At 34.1% G+C, this 22,756-nt stretch overlaps 3 protein-coding genes across 19 annotated transcripts; 1 reads left to right on the forward strand and 2 right to left on the reverse strand.

Annotated features, from left to right (window-relative positions):
• Positions 1-1,671: 1,671 nt before the first annotated feature.
• LOC146899148 (zinc finger BED domain-containing protein RICESLEEPER 1-like) lies at positions 1,672-5,715 on the reverse strand. Its single transcript, XM_085732438.1, has 3 exons — positions 5,658-5,715; positions 2,403-4,404; positions 1,672-1,968 (listed from the first exon to the last, which is right to left on the reverse strand). The coding sequence occupies exons 2-3, from the start codon at positions 4,369-4,371 to the stop codon at positions 1,913-1,915; spliced, it is 2,025 nt and encodes a 674-aa protein (XP_085588564.1). The 5' UTR covers positions 4,372-4,404; positions 5,658-5,715; the 3' UTR covers positions 1,672-1,912.
• A 4,146-nt stretch (positions 5,716-9,861) lies between these two features.
• On the reverse strand, positions 9,862-14,151 carry HEI10 (RING/U-box superfamily protein). Of its 10 annotated transcripts, none has more exons than XM_085732449.1 (10): positions 14,011-14,151; positions 13,750-13,830; positions 12,186-12,300; positions 11,960-12,032; positions 11,434-11,479; positions 11,300-11,330; positions 10,868-11,123; positions 10,628-10,791; positions 10,203-10,443; positions 9,862-10,125 (listed from the first exon to the last, which is right to left on the reverse strand). In XM_085732449.1, the coding sequence occupies exons 3-10, from the start codon at positions 12,253-12,255 to the stop codon at positions 10,119-10,121; spliced, it is 888 nt and encodes a 295-aa protein (XP_085588575.1). In that variant the 5' UTR covers positions 12,256-12,300; positions 13,750-13,830; positions 14,011-14,151; the 3' UTR covers positions 9,862-10,118. The 10 variants fall into 10 exon arrangements, with proteins under 10 accessions (XP_085588575.1, XP_085588571.1, XP_085588568.1 ...); XM_085732445.1 differs by having other exon boundaries at positions 10,203-10,473; positions 13,757-13,835; XM_085732442.1 differs by having other exon boundaries at positions 10,203-10,473; positions 13,750-13,835.
• Positions 14,152-17,752: 3,601 nt separating this feature from the next.
• Positions 17,753-22,756, forward strand: LOC146899150 (Pentatricopeptide repeat (PPR-like) superfamily protein). Of its 8 annotated transcripts, none has more exons than XM_085732956.1 (4): positions 17,753-19,794; positions 20,858-22,094; positions 22,190-22,209; positions 22,337-22,756. In XM_085732956.1, exon 1 carries the CDS (start codon positions 17,844-17,846, stop codon positions 19,782-19,784), a length of 1,941 nt encoding a protein of 646 aa, XP_085589082.1. In that variant the 5' UTR covers positions 17,753-17,843; the 3' UTR covers positions 19,785-19,794; positions 20,858-22,094; positions 22,190-22,209; positions 22,337-22,756. The 8 variants fall into 8 exon arrangements, with proteins under 8 accessions (XP_085589082.1, XP_085589084.1, XP_085589083.1 ...); XM_085732958.1 differs by having other exon boundaries at positions 20,858-20,958; positions 21,025-22,094; positions 22,190-22,756; XM_085732957.1 differs by having other exon boundaries at positions 20,858-20,958; positions 21,079-22,094; positions 22,190-22,756.

Below are 22,756 nucleotides of genomic sequence, written 5' to 3' on the forward strand. Positions count from 1 at the left end.
AAAGTCAGAGGCCTTGAAAAATGAATGACTTTAGGTACCCAAAAGAAATTACTTTTGTTAGAGATTAAAGATAAGAACACAAGCTACTCACCAAATTTTTAAGGCCGCTAATGATAAAAAAAAAAACAGTAAAAAATCAAATACTAACGATACAACAACAATCAAATTGTATCCGACTAATTGAAGTAGACAACATACACTAAATAACGTCATAATGTTTTATCCAACTTGAGTGCCCTATACAACATCGTCACTCAACTTTGCCACTCCTATAAAAAAATTCCTTTAACTTGAGTGCTACTTTGGTAACACATAAAACATTAGAGACCATCATTCATTTCAAACATTTTGCCCTATACAAGATCGTTGGTCTTACATTTCTTTTTATTTCTCCGTCGTTTTGTACAATTGATCCAAGTTATTTAAAACTTATAGTTTGTGATATGATAAGAATTCCAACTTTCACCTAGAAGCTAGAAATATTGTTTTTTGCTAAAATTACATTTAATATACGCTATCTCGCTTCTACTCGTGATTGAAAATTAATATCAAGTATAATACAATTTTTCGAAAAGTTTTTTTTTTAAAAACTCGTCAATTAAACCATGAGACCGATCTCACTGTCTACTAACAGGGACCCCAAGAAAATGAACTCAATACCTCAAAGTTACAAGACTAAGCTCTTACAACTGAGCTAGCACCGAATGTGTGACAACATCCGACTTTGAACTCACCATTGTAGTGCCATTCCATAACGCCAGGCCACAGCAAGTTGTTGTCAAAATCACCATTGGAGAGATACATTATTCCAACTCCTCTACCACAGAAAACAACCACCATACCAGGAGGCAGGACCATTAAGGAATCTCCAGTTACAATCGAGAACCATGACACTCATGGTATTTATTTATTTATTTATTTATTTTTGAAGAGTTTCAGATATGGTATTTTAAGCAACAACCCAAAAAAGAAAAGAGAGAAGAGAAATATATACATAGCATTTTTTTAAGGGGTATTTTGATATTTATTGCAATTTTTATTACATAGCATGTTATCCTGCCTACGAAATGGAACTTATGTGATGGTGGCAATTGGTAGAAACTATAGTACCCGTGCATGTACCCGCAGTTTGAAGGAAATACACGCACACACACACAAACAAACTCATACCCCTATGGGTAACAACCTTAATACTCGTATCCCTACCCTTCAAATACTTCACATTTCTTTAATAATATACCATATTGTTTTAAGACAGTGAAGAAAGTATTCACATTTCTTTAATAAATTATTATAGTCCATATATATAGTTAATTGTTTTTCCTAATTTGTATGTACTAGCCTTAAACATCAATAGATATAGAACAAAGGAAGTGGTTCCAATTCAATTACTCTACCATATGTAATTATATAACTGGTCAAGGGAGCAAGTGTAGATAGAAACTTCACTTGATAGATGTGATTAGATGAAATGATAGTTAACAACTATGCCATAATGCAATTGTTGAAGATCTTCATTCATTAAGATCATTCACTTTGTGCACTCTTATAGCAGGAACAATGAAGCATGCAAGGGACGACTTTGATATCAAGGGCATGCAACCCTCTATACAAAATCAGATTCATGTGAATGAAACTCCAATAAAAACATCTGAATGCTAAGCAACAGCGTTAGCTGTAAATACGAAAAAAAATCTACTTCACTATTCTAAGAATATTATACATTGGGTTCTTACATAATATTTTCAATATATCACTTCCCAACAAGAAATGACACAGGAGAACAACAGTACAGTTAACAGTACAATTAACAATTCTTACATGAAAGAGTAGCGCGGTCAATGTTGAACTACGGATAGTGGAGAGATTAAGAACATATGATACAAGTTTCACAGAAGAATACCTGGGAAAATTAACTTGATTCAAGAAGAATGGGTGGAATAGATTGGATTGGGGATGAGTTTAAACCTGATAAGATGTCAGAGTAACACAGATGCAATAAGAAATAAGCCATAAATTAAAATTTAAGATTATTCTAAGAGTATTACTATTTAGTGCAAACCATGCATGTGCGAAAAACGGCGAATGGGTAATTGAATCATGTAACTTGTATTGTTTTAATAGAATGGTAATACATATAACTCCCTTTTGCCGGAATTCATGGGTGTTGGAGTTAAAAATTAATTTTTAATAATAAAAAATAAACATACAACACTTCCATACATGGGTGTTGGAGTTAAAAATTAATTTTTAATAATAAAAAATAAACATACAACACTTCCACTGAGCAGAATACAAGGATTGTTTGTGCTTTGTCAAAATTCGTTTTCGTTTTCTCGCACCAACAAGCATTACTCTTATTCTAAAGGTGGAGAAAATGAACCTGTCAAGTAAGAATGTACCTTCTGATTCATTTCGGAGCCAATCGTGTGTGCATATTAAAGCCTCCCGTGTATCTGGGTTCAGTGAACTACGAGAAGAATCGAGCACTCTGCCCCCTGTGTTAAAGGCCAACTCAGGTGCTAAAGTTGACATTGGAGTCCCAAGAACATCTCGTGCCATCATAGACAAAATAGGGTACCTCGGCGTGTGGACTTTCCACCAGTTCAGTATGTTAAAATCAGAATTACGAGGAAAGATAGGTTCTTCCAAATACTTGTCCAAGTCTGATGTCATGGACTGACTCTGAGATGTCTCGTGAAGGAATCTGTCGAAACCTTTTAGCCTATCCCTGGAACCACAACTGGTGCTTGGTAAGCTACTTCCAGGCAAGGCTGACCCTTGATCAACCATTGTTGAACAGATAGAATATGCATTAAAAAGTTCTTTGATACCATCAGAAACTTCTTTGATGCGTTCTAAAGCAGTGCTTCCATATATCAGCGAGTAGTAGTACTCAACCAACTTCAATTTAAACCGAGGGTCTAGGACTGCTGCTAAAGCTAAAGCCAAACTGCACTTGCTCCAGTACTTATCAAATTTGGATTTCATCTTCAAAGCCATGAGTCTAAGAAAATGGTCGGAACTTCTGCTCCAGTCAATTAATTGAATATGAATGTCACAGATCTCAGGGAAGAAGATATTGGATGTAGGAAATCTGTTGCCTGAGAAGATATTCATAATTTCAACTAGGAGTTTTAAATATCCAGCAACAGAACTAGCCCATTCCCACTCTTCGTCGGATAGAGTTGATGAGTAGGAGGTATCATGTTCTTGGAGGAGTGAAAACGCACTCCTGTATTCTAGTGCAGTTTCAAGCATGATAAATGTGGACTTCCAGTGAAGTGGATTATCAAGAAATAAGGCCTTCTGAAAGTTGATCCCAGCACTTTGAGAAATTTCATTAAATTTTCCTTGCACTTCTTGTGAACTTTTAATGTATCTAATGCTCTCTCGAATCTTTTGGATCACCTCATGTAATGCATCCATGGCATCTTGAACAATAGAAGTTATGAGATGTGCTGCAGAGCGCACGTCGAGTATTTGTCGAGTACTTAAGAAAGGCCTTTTTTCAGAAACACGCTCTTTGATTCGTAAAGTGATGCTATCATCAACGGAACAATCATCAAGAGTCAATGCAAATAGCTTGCAGTCAATATCCCATTCATCGAGACTTTTGATAATCACTTCTGGAAGCAAGTCTTCAGTGTAAGAAGAGTGAAGTGTAAGAAAGTTCAAAACTTTCTTCTGCAGTGTCCATTTCTCATCAATATAATGCGCAGATAGACACAAATACGAGGCATTTTCTGCCGAAGACCACATTTCGATAGAGAGATTAATCCTGCCACGTAATTTGCTTATCATCTCAAACACTTTCTCTTTCTCCCTCCTGTAGATTTCTATACAAGAAATCTCTACGCCGCTGTTTGGCGAAAACTCAAAGAGAGGCTGGAGATTCTTCACAAAGACCTTGAACCCTACTTGTTCAGCCAAGGTGACTGGGTATCCATGTAATATGATCATGCGAGCAAGATCATGTTGACTCCTCTCCTGGTCAAATTTACTACTTACAAAGTTAATGATTTCATCTTTCTTATGTTCCTGTTCAAACTTGGCGAACGTTGGCTTTATACATTCTTCTTTCCTCTGACCTTCATCAAAACTAATGTTTGCTAGGCTGACGGTAGTATCTTTTTTCTTTCTCTTTACCGTAAGTAGTTGAGAAACATCAAAGTTTGATCTTTTCAGACACCGCAACAAGTGATTTCTTAGATGAGTAGTTCCACTATTACTTGATCCACTAAGTCTCTTGTTACAATGCACGCAAACAGCATAACATATGTCAGCTTTTCTTATCCTTTCAAAGTGATTCCAGACAACAGATGTCAACCTTTTTGGTTTCTTAGCTTCTGAATCATTTGATATTTCCATCGCATAGGCTTGAGAGTTGAGAGCAACCTGAATCTGTATGTCAAACAAAACAATGTGATGTGTCAAATTACAACAAAATTACACGAGAAATAACTCAAGTTGATTGAACAAAAGGGCATGTAGAATCTAGTCAAAAAGCCAAATCATTGTAAACCTCTTGTGAATAATAAAGCGGGGAAAAAACAGACATAAAGGGATAAAACTTACACTTTAAGCTCATCCCATCAAACATAAATTACTGAATTTAGACCAGTAATATTATAAGAGACTAAAAGGCCGACCGAGTTACATTACATCAGTCAAGAGCAATTGCATTATAATCTTTGAAATCATAGAAAAAAGGAGAAAATATGTCCAATGCATCTACAATTGCATTTGAAGAAACTTGTGAAAACCAAATATTGACATTTGTGGACAGAAATTTAAAACACGACTCAAAAGTGAAATCATAGCATACTCCTTATATGGCAAAAACAAACCATGAGTTTTTTAAATCAGAATCTAGACATATATTGACTCAAACAAACTCAACATTAAAGAAACCTAGACCCATCAAAAATAAAAGAACAAAAAGTACACACCATGAAGGGGATATGCAAATTAAGTGTAAACTTAACAAACTACAAATCAAGAACAGATAAGCAACTTTAACTCCAAAAGGCCGAGATTGTGGATGACTGTAACCTAAATTTACAACCTTACTAATATTTCAACGGATAATAATAATAATAGCCATTTTGGTTTCCTGAATGTGTAACGAATAGTCACAATAGTCCTCAATGTTGACATTAACTCTTTTTAAGTAACTATATTAATGACTAATATGACTATATTTTTTTAAGGAAACTAATATAACTATATTAACGAATCATTTTAACGTAAGAGATTATTTTGACTAAGTATATTGAAATTTTCATACATAGAGTAGACTATCGTGGCTATGTGCTTAGCTCAGTTGGTAGGGACAACGTAAAATATGCAAGGTCCGGGTTTGAACCAAAAAAAAAAAAAAAAAAAGAGACTATTGTGGCTATCTGTTACACATTCACACCAAAATACAGGTAATAATTGAATAAAAACACCACAAAATATTCCTCACACAAACATTACAAACTAGGTCTCAAGCTAATTGAAGAAACAAATAAATGAAATAAACCAGAAATACAAAATAAAAAAGTGTTTTGAGTAGTTGTTGCAAATTTAACAATGAAATGATGCAATTCCAAAAGAGAAAGTTGAATTGAAGAGAGAGAGAGAGAGAGAGAGAGAGAGAGAGAGAGACTTACTCTGAGAGAGAGAAGAGAGGGAAGGTGGTTGGGTCCGATCCGGAAGAAAACGATGGATGATAGGGTTTGGTTTGGAGAGGTGGTAAAAGAGGGAGAGACTGACAGAAATGACCCGATTGTGGTTTGTTGGAAACTGGGCCGGGTCCGGTTCCAATAGGGCTGGTGTGTTACTATGTTGAAAGGAAAGAGGAATGCGGGTCGGGTATTGGTTTCGCCTGATCACGATGTCAAAATTTGGACGGACTAACTCCACTTCTGCTGGGTTTAATCCAATTGGGTTATTTTTTAATCATAATATATGCATGGTTAGAATAAAATTATTTTTCAAATATATTCAATGAATGATCTATACTCACACCGATTAACCAATATGAAAATTTGAAACACAATTGTCATATTTATCAATGGAAAAATGCTAAGTAAACCAACATAGTATACAAATCTTAGAACTTGTATAGTTAAAGTATTAAATGTGTGAAAAATGACGTTTTCGATGTCAAATTTTTCTTTTTGATTTTCTTAACTTGTGATCCGAAGACATTAGTTAGTATGACATTTGTTAATTGATATGACAACACATTATTGAAGACATATTTATGGTAATCAAACTTTTTTTTTTCGACCTTTTCTTTTTCTAATTTCATACAATTATATTTTTTGTTACACGTAATATACAAGTATCAAAACCGCGCTTAGTCTCGTGAGCTTATGTCAGTTGACAAGAACATCATATAATATATCTCAAGGTCGGGGTTCAAACTCAAAACATCACACTTATTCACTTTAATAAGTAAATTTCTAAGCAATAAATTTGTTAGGGATATCAGCGCAATGCGGAAGCACATGATCGATGCAATTGGGAATTAAAGAGAAGTAAGTAAAATAACAAGAGAAATAACACACAAGATTTACGTGGAAAACTCCTCAATATGAGAAGTAAAAAACCATGGGTGATCACGAACAAAGTTCCACTATGTAAAAGAAAAGAGTACAACAAGTCCTCTTATAGTGATGAGGACAAAGGACAATATTTTCTCTCAATATCTCCTAAAATACTCTCTAAAATGGAACAAGAATTCTCACCAAAAATACACTCAAGTGTATGTTACAAAGTGTGTTAATTGTTATGTGATATCTCAATCTATAAAGCCTTTCATGTTGCTTACATATAACTTAAGAGTGAAGGAATCAAAGTTGGAACATCCACCTAGAGTAGGAGCTTGGAAGAAAATCATGATTTCTCTTGGTCAAAGATTGTAGGCACATATTGGAAGGAAATTATGATTTCTCTTGGTCAAAGATTGTAGGCACATTAAATCCAAGAGTAACCTACCTCATAAGTAAGTCAAACATAAATTCCTTCAAAAAAAAAGTAAGTCAAACATAATGGCTTGTAAAAGTGGAGAATTAGAGCCACATAATCTAACAAAATTACTTGGAGAAAAAAAACTTCACCCTCATTATATCGTACTACGTTTGTTAGAGGTTTGACTCATACACCGTCTGAGTCAAAATAAAACACTTTTTTTTTTATTGGCTATCTACACATGGCTAATTTTTATTGGGTGTGTTAAAAGAGAGTGTTAGTGGGTGTGGCCCTAGAATTACTCTTAAACAAAAATTATGATTTCTAATTAGAAATATAACATTTTTCTTACAATGAAACATAACATATATAATAGTAGGTATTGACCTTCTCAAATTTAGCAGGATTGTTAAAAAAAAATTAAAACATAGCAGGTACTGAAACTGATGAACCATTGAGTATATCTACGATCGTCTTTGGAGTAGACACAAATTATCTTCAGTTCTCTAGTTGCTTAAGAAGTCTTTTGTGGACAAAGTGGACTTTCAAAATCTCGAAGTCTAACATGAGGAACCACCTTCTTATATGTCGCAGTCCTCATCTTCTATCAAAATACAACAAATAACAAAACACAAAATGTTTAATTTAAATTATAAAAAAAAAAAAGGAAAAATAGCATCATTGATTGCCATGACGGAAAAATATCCAAGTAAGAATTGACTTAGGTGTAGTGTTGCTAGCAAAATTAGTCCACAAAATCATATGCTTACACTATCAACATATTCTTAGCAAAAAACATATACTTGTTGTAGAGAAATGCGGCATATCACCTCCTTTGTTATTTATAGAGGCTGCAATAGTTGATTCTGCAGCAGAACCATATGTAGATTAGTAAATTGCCTCCTTATAGGTTTATCTTTTTTCTTTTTTTTTTCAATTGCAAATGTTAGTGGTAAGTTTGTTAGTTTAATATTTGATTTTTTGTTCGGGTTTGAACCGAAGACCTCTAACTCCTTTCTCTTAGTTCAAACTAGTTGAGTTACCCAACCTTTTATAGGTTTGTCATTTTAATGATCAAATTGAGTCAATAAGTCAATAGAGAAAAAGTTTCGAGAAACAAAACATTTTGTTTTATGCCATTTAAAATAATTAGCAAAAGGGGCACATCCATATCAACGTATGTGTATTCGGGATGACAAAGTATGATTTGTGTTGTCTAAAAGAGAGTGACTATCTCCTTTATTGGATGTTGATTTAAGGGAGGCTCTTGACATGTTCTCTGCTCTTTGATGGATGCGTGATCATCAGTTGTTGAATGTGGATTTTGAGATGAACTCATAAGTGGTGGTTGATGGTATTTATGGTAGTAGATTCGGTGTTTTAGATTTTGGATCGGTTATTCATGATTTTCGACGTTTACTTTCTTTTGACTTAGCAACCTCTGATTGGAGGTTCATTCGTTGACAAGCAAGTGAAGTTTCTCATAGTTTAGCTAGGGCAACTCATGTCATTTTAGTTTCCATATTTTTATTCAAATTCTATCATATATCCCTACTTTTATTTAAAATGAAATGCATTAAGTTTTCTTTTGTAAAAATAATATCGACAATAAACTACACTACCAACTTTTTTTAATATAGGTAATTTGTAACATGGCTTATATTTAACGGTGGATGGAGTGTGTTTATTATTTAATGAATTTTGGTAAAAAAAAAATGCAGGAGCAATTATTCTAAATATGTATAATGAGTAGCCTTGTAAGTATTGAATGAGAATCCGTGTTTTTTTCCTTAATTAAGGGTGAATGAGAATGTGTTGCGCCCTTTCTTAACAGTTCTATGAATAGACTAGATGTGTTTGAATGTTGCTCTTTAGGCACCCAATGATTACTCCTAGACATCTATCGAACAACAGTTAACTGTTGTTCAATACTTTTAAAATCGGTTGAAACGTTCTCGATTCATCCAATTTAAAAAGTGTTTTAAACTGTAGTTAACTACCGTTCGGATTGACTGAGTGTCTAAAGAGAAATTTCCATCAGTTTTTCTGTGTTAAACTAACTAATGCGAGACGTGTTATTATATTTATATTTTTGTATAATGTGTTTCTAAAATCTATTAGATAAATAGATTTTGAATTAAAAATGATATAACAGAGGTTTAGAATCTGTACTAGACTAAAACAAAATGCATAGAAAACCAAAACTTGAAATAGGACGACCTTAAATGCACAAGTGATTACCTGAATAGAACGATTAGAAGTTTTCTAAGGGTGAAGACGGCTAGGGGTAGATTTAGAGGAGATGAATTTTTGGGTTAATAATTGAAATGATTTTGTCTTTTTTAATCATTTTTTTAAAAATTTAACATAATTTTATGTCACAAGTATCAAATGAAGGTTTATTAGCCAAAAATGACGGTCTTTAACTTTATAAGATGATGACGATGAATATCCAAAAATATGCAAAGATCAAATTTAAAATGTCTTATAACCGAAAGTGCTAGAAGTACATTTGAATTTATTTTGTAATTTTTTTATTATATTAACAACTATATATATTCACTTTTTTTTTAATATATTAAGAAACCAATTTCGATACGGGGAGTTAACAGAAAAGGTTAGACTTTTGACCTTGAACAGATACATATATTCCTTATCTAATATTTTATTCATAAAAAAGCCAATTTCGATTGTTTAAGAAACCAGGAAATTGGGGGCTAAAAACAAGATTTAAGAATACGCTTGATTTCTTCAAAAAAAAAAAAAAAAAAAAAGAATACGCTTGATTTCATTCTTTAAACTCAATCAATAGAAACAAAATGGGCCAGCTCCTTCAGAGTTGAGAAATTTTCAGCGGCACACTTGAGTTTTCAGTTTCACCAATCACCGCACATAAACTACGCTGGGAATTATCTATCTATAGATTGACAAGGCAAAGAAATGATATATATACATTGTTCCTGCTAGCAGCTCTTCTTTGTCTATAAGAATTTGAAGGTCTTAAGTTTAAAATATCATATATGCAAACTTTAGAACCGTTTTTCTCTGCTCACTGTAACTAAAAGGTAAATAAAAGAGCAAGGAAACTGAAGCCAGAATCAAATCAGAACGCATAACTGACACAGCATAGAAGGTTGGCCTCCTTGACCTTGAGTCTACAATCTGAAACACCAAAATACAAGAAGATTAAGAAGTGTATAGTAGACCAACTTAGCAGCAGACTTGAGTTTTTTCCTCACGTGAATAGGTTGGTGCGGTTACGTGAGAGCTGAGGTCGCTTTATTGGAGACAGTATCAAGTTCCTCAAATTCATTGATGGGTTACTAGTAGCACCAGGGCCAAAAACAGGGTGAGCACCAACCCTTCTGTTCCCAGCATCCCCTGCAATGATGGTCTGTTTTGCTGGTGAGCCAACAGATATGTCGAAATGACCAGAGTTATTGCTATTCTGCCTCGCTGGCCATACATCCTCTCTTGGTCCTGGAGTGGTAGGAGTGAATACCGGTGGACCTGCAACAAATAAGTTATCTAATTTTGGAAACATCTAAAAGCAAAAATAAGGTCATTATCATAACATCATGTTTTCATTATTTTGTTTAAATTATAGATACTTCATTTGGTTTTAAAGCTAACTGAAATGTAAGTGTTGAGAGTAAAAGATTACCTTTTCGACCAGTTTCTCTATCATCCAATATGTTGGGCGGGTTGGAGAACAAATCACGCTCATTTCTGGAATAAAAGTTGCTTGCAGGCTGTATGGCAGACCGCTTCACGGAATCAAATTCATTTCTCAGCTGGTCATACATTTCATCTAATTTTCTCTTCTGCCTGAAATAGAAATAACTTAGAATCAACAGATGAGGAGATTTGATTTTTACAAGCTGGAGAAGTGATTGAGACTGACCTGGATTTTTCAGCAAATTTTTCCTGAAGTTCTTGATTGTCCTTGGTTAAGCTCTCAATTTCCTGTTGCATCATCTGGCACCTCTTGGCCATCTTTTGGTAAGCAGTATGCAACTGCTCTAGTTTTTCTGTGAACTTTTCTTGCATCATCTCACATTTCTGCCGGCACTGTCCAACAATCTTGTTCATCTTACACTGCATCTCCAGTTCTTTTTGCCCAATGTAGAACATCACACTTTTATATGCACTCTTCATTACTAAATTTTCTTAAGGTAAAACAATTGGTCAAATGTAAACTTAAGTTCTTTAATTTCAGAATATCCCCTTCGCTAACGTTTGTCAACCCCTGAGATACTACAGAATGCTATAACATGCAAAATTTAATTTCAAATTTTCTACGCAGTGCCTTCTAAACAATGGGCATAAAGGATACATATCTGTGGAGACACTCCCACCATGGCCATCTGCAAAGGAAAACATCACATTAACAGGGAATGATATCCTTCAAATTATTACAGAAAATATCTAAACTGTTTACTAGCTGTGCACCGGAGAATGCTTACTCACATTGACCCATTCATCATTGGGATTGACATCCACAGGTTTCATAAGACTGATAAGAGAAACACATAGATTAGACAAAAACAAGTAATCCATGAAGCTTATAATTGACAACCCAAATTTACAACGATGACAGAAACATCACATTTCAGCCAAGTATTGGTAATTAACGTTGAGGGAATAATAGTGCCACCAAATGACCATGTCTATGAGGATCTAAATTGACAACAAATGTATACTCTAGATAAATGATTGCACACCCAAAACAAATGTATGTACAAATCGCTAAGGATGATTAGTGCCATCAATTGGACGACTTTTTAATTAGTACATATTTATGAGGATCTACATCGACAACATATACTCTAGATAAATGATAGAATACCCAAAACAAATACACGTGCAAATCGCTAAGGATGATTAGTGCATCAATTGGACGACCTTTTTAATTAGTGTTGTATCATGTAAAAAACAAAAATCACTAGTTCTTTTTTGTCTGGATATAAGCAACAGATCCCAATAGAATCCTTACCTCTTTGAAAGGACTTGATCACAAACAGGGCACGCTCCATCATTGCTTAATATCTTATTGGCATCTTCTGTGCCTGTTAACTATGTTAAGGAAACCAGAAATATGTGAATTAACCACTTGAATAACAGAACAAAGGGAATATCTACCTAATTTGATATGAACTATTTTGATTTTATTTTGTTAGAAGTTAAGGAACTCAGGGACAAAATTGCTGGCAAATGGATACACAGCAAGTGACCACATGTTGTGGAAATGGCCCGCCCTTCTACTTCTCGCCAGCATGCATTGCATCTCATTTCAGCAGTCAGATACTACTTTCACATGTCCAAGGGTTGACATACCTGCAAGACAAAACCATGCATCAGGATGCTACATAGATCAATTCAACTAGTGGCATTTCTCAAAGGCAGAAAAGAGCTAGCGTATAAACTCAAATAGCAGGCATAATCTTCGAAACAACCAGTATTGTCAATTGTAGATTGCTGAAGATAGCGGTTTGTTCAAATGTTGCTACGCTACAATGCTATAGTGCCGCTATAGTGTCTATTTGACAATGCTTTGTGCTAAATAGTGTATCACGGAACAACAGTGATATGTTCAATTTCTATAGCAGCTACTTGACAACACCAGAAACAACTATGATAAAAACGATAATAATCAATACAATACTTCTTCGGTTAAAGCAGCCAACTACTTCCAACTTAAATATAACTAGCTGAATACAAAATATATGGACTGTACTACAAATCAGTCGAGTAACAGGACAACTAAAGTAAGAATGTAAGAATTCATCTTAATAAACAATTTCCGATATAAACATTGATACATCTTATAATCAGAATAATACTATTTTTAATGAATAAAGATTAAATACTTTAAATCTTAAACGGATGAAAATTTTGAACACTAATTTAGATCCTTAACTGATGCTTACCTAAGCAAAGATGTGAAACATAGGACTGTCATAGCCTACTAGTAATCGTATTTAATAGCAGAAACAAACTTAAACACCAAACACTGCTTATATGATTGAAAAACAAACAAACTAATTCACAGTTTAAAGTTCAGACACCTAACTTACTGAACTGTAACCGCTTCACTCTCTGTTTTATTTTACGCATTCTAACCTATACGCACACAGACTCCAATTAATAACACCGGCTCTCATTTTTAAGTGAACTAGTTTGTATGTATTTATCAACACAAACAAGCAACAAATCGTTATCTTCTGATCAGCACTTTTATTTTCTACAAAATTGTAAGTACTAATGAGTTAATTAATTGCAGATTAACCAACGAAGATTTGAAAAACACTTCATAATGCATGTGCCCTACACCAAAAGTCTCATGACAAACATACATTCCTTCACCTTTGTATCATCAACAAATTATTCACTCATTTCCATAAATATCACAATATTGAAAATATTAGATGTTACAAAAAGCTTTTTCAAACCTTTAATGAAAGAATCTTTTTATTTTCTCTCTTACACTCTTGCATGATTTCTGTTTTTATCTTTCTTGTAAAGTAACTATATCATCTCTCTTTTCACCCAATAGTACCAAATAGCAAATATTCACAAATAATCAAGGAGCAAAACATAATTTAATTAACCTAGGGCTAGAAGGATGACACATATTTTCAATTTCTAAAATTTCAATTTCGATTTCAAATTCAAATACTTCAAACTTTAACCTAAATAGCCAGAAGAACAAATTTATCGAAACTTCATAGATATTGCAGATAAATATAGATAAAATAAAACAAATACTTCAGAATCGTCACTGACAATTTACCAAAACGCCAATTGCTTGTTGAATTCTTCGTTTCCGCGGAGCTTGAATTCAATCACCGTATCCGAACACGAAATCTGCACTAAGGAGAGAAAAAAAAGTAGGAGAAATCAAAATCACACGACAAACTATGAAATTTTGAACGAAAAATTTGAAAAAATTATAACTAACAAGTTAAAAATATTGAGAATTTTCTTTTGCGTAACATTATAGAAATCGGAGAATAGAGGAAGAGATTGAAGAACATAGCACTTAACAGAGAGTAGAATGAAGATCGAAGGAAGAAGAGAGGGTTCGAATGGAATCTGAGAGAGAAATCGGTGGAATTTTGGCGCGAAATGTTCTTCCGGTGAGAGAGAGAAAACGAGAATGGAAATGGAAAGTTGAATCGAGAAAATGAACCGACACGCTTTGGTCTATGGGCTTATAAAGTCTGTAATCGTAGAAAGGCCCATCTAAGGCTCTGTTTGGTAAGCCCGCCAAATGAGCTTATAGCTTATAGCTTATAGCTTATAAGCTCGTTTGACAAAAAAAGCTCTGTTTGGTAACAATCTTTTACCACGAGCTTATAGCTTATTTCACGAATTTCCACGAGCTTATAAGCTATTTTTCAGAAGCTACTTCAAGTAGCGTTTGAGCTTATAGCTTATAGCTTATCATCTTTTATTACATTTTTACCCTTAATATTTTAATTAAAATCCACTTTTACCCTCTATTTTTTTTTTATATATCCGAGAGAGTAACGTTTAAATACTTGGCAGCTGAGTATTTTTATTTTCAATTTCTCATTGGGTACCGGCCACTAACCATCAATGTTTCAGTTTTTTTTTTTTTTTGTTACATAATTTCTTTTCTTTATTCGATAGCCTTTATTTTTTTTCTTATTTATTATTATTTATAATCTAAAATAAATTAAATTGTATGTTTTATAGGAAGAGATATGAAAGTTACGATTCTCCTTTAAAAAAAAAGTTTCCTATTTGAGTAAATTTTATAATAACGTTTAATTTTTTTGTGTAGTAGAAATATTAAAATGATTGGCCTTTGACCATCCATCAATTAAAAAAATATTAAATTAAAAATGAATATGAAATAAAATTTTAGTTAATAAAATTATTTAATAAGAATGTCCTTTTAGTGAATAAATTTGTTATGAATTAAAAATGTCCTTTTATGTCATTTTACATTTATCAGCTATTGAACCGCTAATTTTACCAAACACTTCAATTAGCTTATAAGTTATAAGTCATCAGCTATCAGCTATCAGCTATAAGCTATAAGCTATCAGCTATCAGCTAGCTTATAAGCTATCCGCTATTTTTACCAAACAGAGCCTAAGATTGCCACTCTAAAGACTAAGTGGACTATGGAATTAGACCTTCGGAATTAGTCAGTCTTTGGTTGGATATCGAGTTTTGAAAAAAATTGTTACTCTTAATGTGAATTTTTTTTAGTGAAAATCCATATTGATCCATCATAATTTTCTGACATCCAATTCAGTCTTTGACAAAAGTAAAATTCAAATTAGTTCTTGACATTTTCATTTTGAGGACAGATAATTCATTTTCATTTTGCAAAAGTTTAAGATTACGGTGTTTTCACACACTCCACATAATAGTAACCATTAGACATCTTCGGTTGAAATTGTTTTAATAAGAAAAAATGACACTCACCGCCGAGTCCTAAGTATGTATAGCCTGATCGACAAGACGACAACGTCCAAAAGGGCAACCAACCAACACACTTGAATCATAAATGGACATTCAAAGAAAACATGTGCAAGATCTTTGTTAGATGCTCCTATATTAAGGAATGGATGGAGTATGAATTAAAGTTTTCTTAATCCCTCTCAACAAAAAAAATATGGAAAAAAGAAGAACTTGAGTTCAAGTGGTTAATTAGCTCGATCAATGACAAATTATTTAGGAGAATCAAATTTGATATTTAGATGAAACAATTATTGATCTAACTTTACTTAACTTTTGGCCGAACTACGAAGTACCCAGGGGCGGAGCTAGGTGGCTTTGAGGGTGTGCACCTGCACACCCTGGATTTCTGCTATTTGCATCAGTTTTCCTACATTCATTGCTATTTGCACACCCTGATATTCTTGCTTTGCACCTCACCTAAGACTAGAGTGCGTCTGACTAGATTGGTGTGTGTACATACTGAGTTTACTGACGTGCACATGTACCACCAGTACTACATATGTTTTAATTTTTAAAGTGTTATTATTTTATTATTTGGAAGATTTTTATCACTTAAAAGCCAAAAACAAATTACCTGGTATCGAATTCATGTTATAGTACAGGGCTTCATCTACAATTAATCATCCCATTAGACCAATCAAACACATTTGTTATATCTTTGCAAATAAGTTACGTGATGTATATTATTCAAAACAAAAATCCTTCTGCTCTTTGTTTTTAGAGGAATCATTTCACTCTCTATTCTCTAGTTCTATTTTTATTCTTTTTCATATAAAGTGTATATGATGTAAATGATATTACTCTTTTGAATTCCTAGTGGTAAATACTTGAATTTACACTTTGTTAAAAATCATAAAATTTAATGTGATTATTTATTAAAAAGAATAAAAAAAACTCAATTTTTTATTGGGTGAAAGTAACACAAATGTAAATTTAGTAGTTTAAATTAATAAGAAAAGAGTTTACTTTCTTTGCACATACTCTAAAGTTATTTTACACATGCATTCAATGATGTGCTTTAATATAAATTAATGAATATGATAACTTATGTGTTTTCGCTCACATCAAATGATGCCATAACACATTATTTAACACATGTGTGAAATAAGTTCACATTGTGATGTCGATGCATACTAATTACTTCCTCCGTCCCTATATGTAAGCACCATTTTATTAGAGACAAATGGTGCTTACATATAAGGATGGAGGGAGTAGTTACTAAGAGAAATGAGTAGATCAATATATATTAATTTATAATATTAATGATTAATGAGGTTTAAAAATTTGCACCCCTTAGTGCAGGGTCCTGGATACGCCACTGGAAGTACCAACACTTTTTTCTTCTTCCTGGAAATCGGAAAATAACAAAAAGAAAAAGAAAAAGAAAAAGAAATGAAAGAAAGAAATGAAATGGGAGCTATGAAGCTCGGATATTCCAAGCATGAAGACATATTTGTGTCTGATACATACTGAATATCGATACACTGTGGATTCTCGTGGATACATACACAAAGTATCAAAATTATACAATTCCTTTTTATCATACTCCCTCCGCCTAAATTATATATTATTCCAACAAAATTTGTTTTTCTCAGGTTAAAAGTCATTTTACAATATCAATAAATCATTAATACTTATTTTCCTATTAAGCCCTTCAATATTTATTACTTTATCTTTTTTCAATTGTTTAAATCTATGTTCCATACCATTAACGAATGACATTTTTGTAAAATAACTCATAATTACTCTTTTCTATACAACATTAATTACATTTCAAAATTTATGTGAAATTGCTAAAGTGACTTATAATTTGGAACGGGTGGAGTACTCCACAAATACACATCTTAAAAAAAGAAGAGGAGTAAAAATATGAGATAATGTTGTGAAAATTCAGCAGAGATGTATATGATTCAATTTAAGATAAAAATATGTAGAATTATTTCTCGACGAACCATTTTAAATTGTATGTTTATTGATTAAGATAATAAAAGAGAATATTGAATCGATCAACGTTAGACAAAATTTGTTTTAAATTTTTTTAATAATCCTTTTATATCTTGACTTATAATGACAATAAAATATGATTTGTTTTTTTTACCCTAACTTTTTTTTTTTTAAATCACATGTGTTATTATATATATATATATATATATTTTTTTTTTTAAATCGTGACCATGATGTTTTTTTTCCCCCGATTATATGCATATACAAGTTTTAGTGTAATATTTTTTTAAAAAAAGTTTTGGTGTAAAAATCTTATTAAAATTTTGCATATCCGCGTGGTACTGGTACGCATCGGGGGGGCTTCATGAAATGGGAGTAGGACAGTGTCAAAGTGTTTCTCTTCTCCGAAAATAAACCCTCTGAAGTGGACTACAGTAATGAAAAGAAGAATCCCCTTCCTGCTACTTCAACAACCTTCACCTTCAACAACCACACATCTTTCTTCCATTCACTTACTCCTTAAACCCCCAAATCGCCACAATGCCACACCACCAACACCCTCTTATCGCACATTCAAATCCCAATCCCTCCCTCCCCCAGAACTCATCGAACCATTCTGCGACCTCTCCGACGTCGTCGTTTCATCTAAACAACCTTCTCCATGGTTCTCCCAAATCCTCAACCTCCTTGACAATTCCCCAACCATGGAATCAAATCTCAATTCCTTCTGCCACCAATTCCTCATCACTCTTTCCCCTTCCTTCGTCGCTCATACTCTCCGTTCCCTTACCAACCACCACACCGCCCTTCGTTTCTTCTCTTGGGCTTCTCATCAACGTAACTATTCCCATTCTCTCGATTGCTACGTTTCGATCATTAATCTTCTTCTCATCTCCCCCACCACCACCACCACGGCAGCAGCTTTAAACATTTTCACCGAATTTCAACGTAACCGTCTCCCGCTTACACCACCAGCTGCTAATTCTCTCATTAAAAGCTTTGGTAACGCCGGATTGGTCAACGAGCTTTTGTTGGTATGGCGTGGGATGAATGAGCAAAACATTCAACCAAGTCTTTTTACTTATAATTCGCTTTTGAATGGACTTGTTGGTTCGTGTTTTATCGAATCAGCAGAGCGTGTTTTCGACGCGATGAAGGAAGGTAGAACTAAGCCTGATGTGGTTACTTACAATACTATGATCAAAGGGTATTGTAAAGCGGGGAAAACGCGGAAGGCGATTGAGATGGTTCGCGAAATGGAGGTTATTAACTTGGAGCCTGATGTTGTTAGTTATATGACAGTAATGCAGGCTTGTTATGCTGAAGGTGATGTTGATTTTTGTTTGAGTCTTTATCATGAGATGGAAGATAAGGGATTGGAAGTTCCTTCTCATGGTTATAGTTTGGTGATATGTGGGCTTTGTAAAATGGGGAAGGTTTTAGAAGGGTATGCTTTGTTTGAGAATATGATTAGAAATGGTTGTAAGGGTAATAAGGCTGTTTATACTGCTTTGATTGATTGTTATGGGAAGAGTGGGAATTCGGATGGGGCTTTGAGGTTGTTTGAGAGGATGAAAATGGATGGGATTGAACCTGATGAGGTTACTTATAGTGCTATTGTTAATGGGTTGTGTAAGAGTGGGAGAGTGGAGGAAGCTTTGAGTTATTTTCAGTTTTGTAATGAGAATGGTGTTGTTGTTAATGCTGTGTTTTATTCGAGTTTGATTGATGGGCTTGGGAAGGCGGGGAGAGTTGATGAAGCCGAGAAGGTGTTTGATGAAATGGCTGAGAAGGGATGTCCGCCGGATTCGTATTGCTACAATGCGCTCATTGATGGACTTTGTAAGTGTGGGAGGATAGATGATGCTCTTGCATTGGTTAAGAGGATGGAGCGCGATGGGTGTGAGCAGACTGTGTATACGTTTACTATACTTATCAGTGAGCTTTTTAGGGTGCATAGGAATGAAGAGGCGGTTAAGATGTGGGATTTGATGATTGATAAAGGGATAACACCGAACGTTGCCTGTTTCAGGGCTCTTTCGATTGGATTGTGTCTTTCGGGGAAGGTTGCGAGGGCTTGTAAAGTGTTGGATGAGCTTGCACCTATGGGGGTTGTTCTTGAAACGGCTTATGAAGATATGATTGGAGCGCTGTGTAAAGCCGGCCGTGTGAAAGAGGCATGTAAATTGGCTGATGGAATTGTTGATAGAGGTAGAGAAATACCTGGGAAGATTAGGACTGTGATGATTCATTCCTTGAGGAAAGCTGGGAATGCTGATTTGGCTATCAAGTTGATGCATAGCAAGATTGGTATTGGGTATGACCGATATCGGAGTGTTAAAATGAGGGTCAAGTTTCAAACCCTTGTTGACAGTTGAATTGATTCAGGTAGGTATCATATGGCCCTTGAAAACAGCTAAAGGCCAAAGCCAGTTTTAGTTTGAATGTGTTGGAGATAGTTAACTAAAAGATGTAGTATTGGCGATGAAGCAATACTAATTTATAATAGCATGGAACCAATTAAACAATTGCGGCAGGTTTCACCAAAATAGACAAATAAGAGAGTGACACTGCACTAGTCAGAAGAATGATACGATTCCTAATGTTGTGCAATTATTGTAGTCTTAATAAGAAAGTCAAACTGCACTAGTCTGAATGATGTGATTCCTCTTAATTTATAGGAAAATGTTAACCGGTTAAGGAAGCAAAAATAGAAGCTTTTGCATTGATAATTGTGTAATCAATGCTTCAAAAGTCAAAAAAGTATCTTTTTCAATTTAATTTTTCTTTTTTTAGATACCTTAACCAGTGCTCCGGGGGCACCGGTTAACACAACCCTAATTTATATTATGCAGTAGCTTGATCGATTATGTACCATGTCTCAGACACAGGAGTCATGAAAATGTTGGTATGCTTTCTTACTAGTTCCCATCTGATGTAAGGGGAAAAAATTCCCCTACTGAATTTGAATGAAATGGTTGTGTTTTAGCTTGAAGATTCATACATTAACTTTTAAATTCACCTGAAATGACTGCGTTCTTAGCTTGAAAATTCATATTAACTTTTCATCCGTCTCTTGTGCTAGTTGGTTGCTTTAGTAATTGTTATACCCTGTGATAGCTATGAAGAATTTATGTAGAGGTTGGATGGTCGATGATACATACAATGAAGTTTTTCAACACTGTCATTTCACGCCAACACATATGAAGTGAAGCGCGTTGCTTTAACTTCTAATTGAGGTTACAATAGTTGAAGCATGATGAAATTCACATTCATATTAGGACCCTTTAGCATAATTTCTTCCCTTGACCACCTTAGCTTGAAAACATATTTAGTTTCTCTCTCATGCTTCTTCATTTTCAAATGCTCCCACACACTCCTCCATCTCAACTCCTTCATATGATTTTTGTGGTTTTTCAAATAATTCTGTTTTATTCCTTTCCCCTGCAAGGTTTCATTTGAACATAGTGTGGGTCGTAATGCGTACGTGTCCATAAAGCTTTTGAATTGAGATATGGAGGCCAACACTTCCTTTGAAAAGATATTCATGAGGTATTTGATACATGTATGCTAATGTGAATTTTATCAGCTTATTTCTGACTTCCTTGCAAATTTCAGGTACGCTAATGATAAGTTGTAGCTGAAAATATCAGTATATTTTCGAAATTTCAGGTGATGTAATCTGTTAGCTAGAAGCGCGTGTATCAAGTATCAATAGCTTCTAGCTAGCAGCAGCCCCCCCTTTATATAGAGCTATTGGCCTTTAGTTTCCAGCCAAAATGGAAATTATGCATTTGGTACTTTGATCTCACAAAATTGTGAGTTTGGAAACAATGATGTGTTTCAGCAACAGTTTTAAACAGTGTTGTTAAATAGCAGCTATTGCGGCACTATACCGCTATAGCGTAGCAGAATTTGGAGAAACCGCTATTGTTCCATGATACATTATTTAGTATAAAATATTATCAAATAGCAGCTATTGTGGCGCTATAGCACTATCGCGTGTCGAAATTTTTGCAATCGGATGTTTTCCACTATCTGCGATTGACAATATAGGTTTTAACTTATTGTCCAATTTTGTACTTCATGTTTCGATTGGCATTTTCATAAAATTTTGATTTTGGAAACAATGATAGCTCACTATTATTGCCATCGGATTCACTTTAGACTTTGGAAACATCTCCTTCCAACCCCAAACCATATGAATTACCTGATTTACCCTTCATTCTAATAAATAAAAATTAATTTTCAGAAATTATTTTCACAAATTTTTTTATTGCATTAAAAGAACTCCAAATTTAAGTTTGTTGGCAAAATTATCCTTCCGGACGGGATTTTTCCGCAAATATCCTTCCAAACGGCTCCTTTAAAATAAAGCCTTGGGGGGTATATTGTTCTGAAAAAATAGGCATCCGGTATTATGCTTCCGGAGTAAGTAACACATTGGTCTGGTTTTGAGCGACTCCTCTAACCTGATCCATCTCAAAGTCTGTAATTGCACAGAAACTCCCAGTCTTGCAACTGTGTCAATATAGACATGATCTGAATTTTACTTGTTTATTTAAATTCTAGATTGCTCTTTCAAAGGAAGAGATAGAAGAAGATATCTTCGTCAATTGTCATGCATGGTTCTAGGCCCAATCGTAGGCCCAGGAAGAGGCCCAAATAATGTTCAGAAACAAATGGATGTATGATTCTCATTCGTTCATTTTCTCCTTCTCTACCAACACCTTCGTATTCTGATTTATTCTGAAAACTCTTCCTTACATTGTTTTATTTTCAGGCTGTTTTCCCTGGTTTATGGTTAGCAGATACACCAGCAACGCTACTCGCTTTTTTTTTTTTCCTCTTTGTGTTTTTATTTTGTTTTTGAAATTTAGATTTGTTTTTTTAATTTTTCTACTGATTATTTGATGATTGATTCTTGCAGAGGCAGAGAAACTGTTAAGTGAATTGCAGTTTGTAAATGGGATCACGGGACTGAGGTATAAATATGAAGAATTTTGCAAAGAGATAATGAAAAGAAAATGTTGGATATTGGATTGGATGGAGAGGATTGAAGATGCTAATTCCTTTGCTTTTATTGGTTTTAACAACGGTTCTTACTTGTTGATATAGTGGCAGTGATAGTAAGAGTCTATTATTACAATGATAATTTCAGAGATTTTGTTTGGAATATTTTTTTTGAGGGGCAGAAGTTATTAGTTTTGCATTGTTGCGTTCATTTGGTTTTGATGTTTGACAAGCTTCTAGTTAACTTTACAAAGCCTCTATGTACTTTATGCTTTCTGGCTCTGGATGAGGCCTTTGTTACAAAGGTTGAATTAGTTTATACACAATGATTGAATCA

This window comes from Medicago sativa, chromosome 8 (genome assembly GCF_051527215.1).
Source record: "Medicago sativa cultivar Bolivia chromosome 8, Bolivia_mono, whole genome shotgun sequence".
Lineage (NCBI taxonomy): Eukaryota > Viridiplantae > Streptophyta > Magnoliopsida > Fabales > Fabaceae > Medicago > Medicago sativa.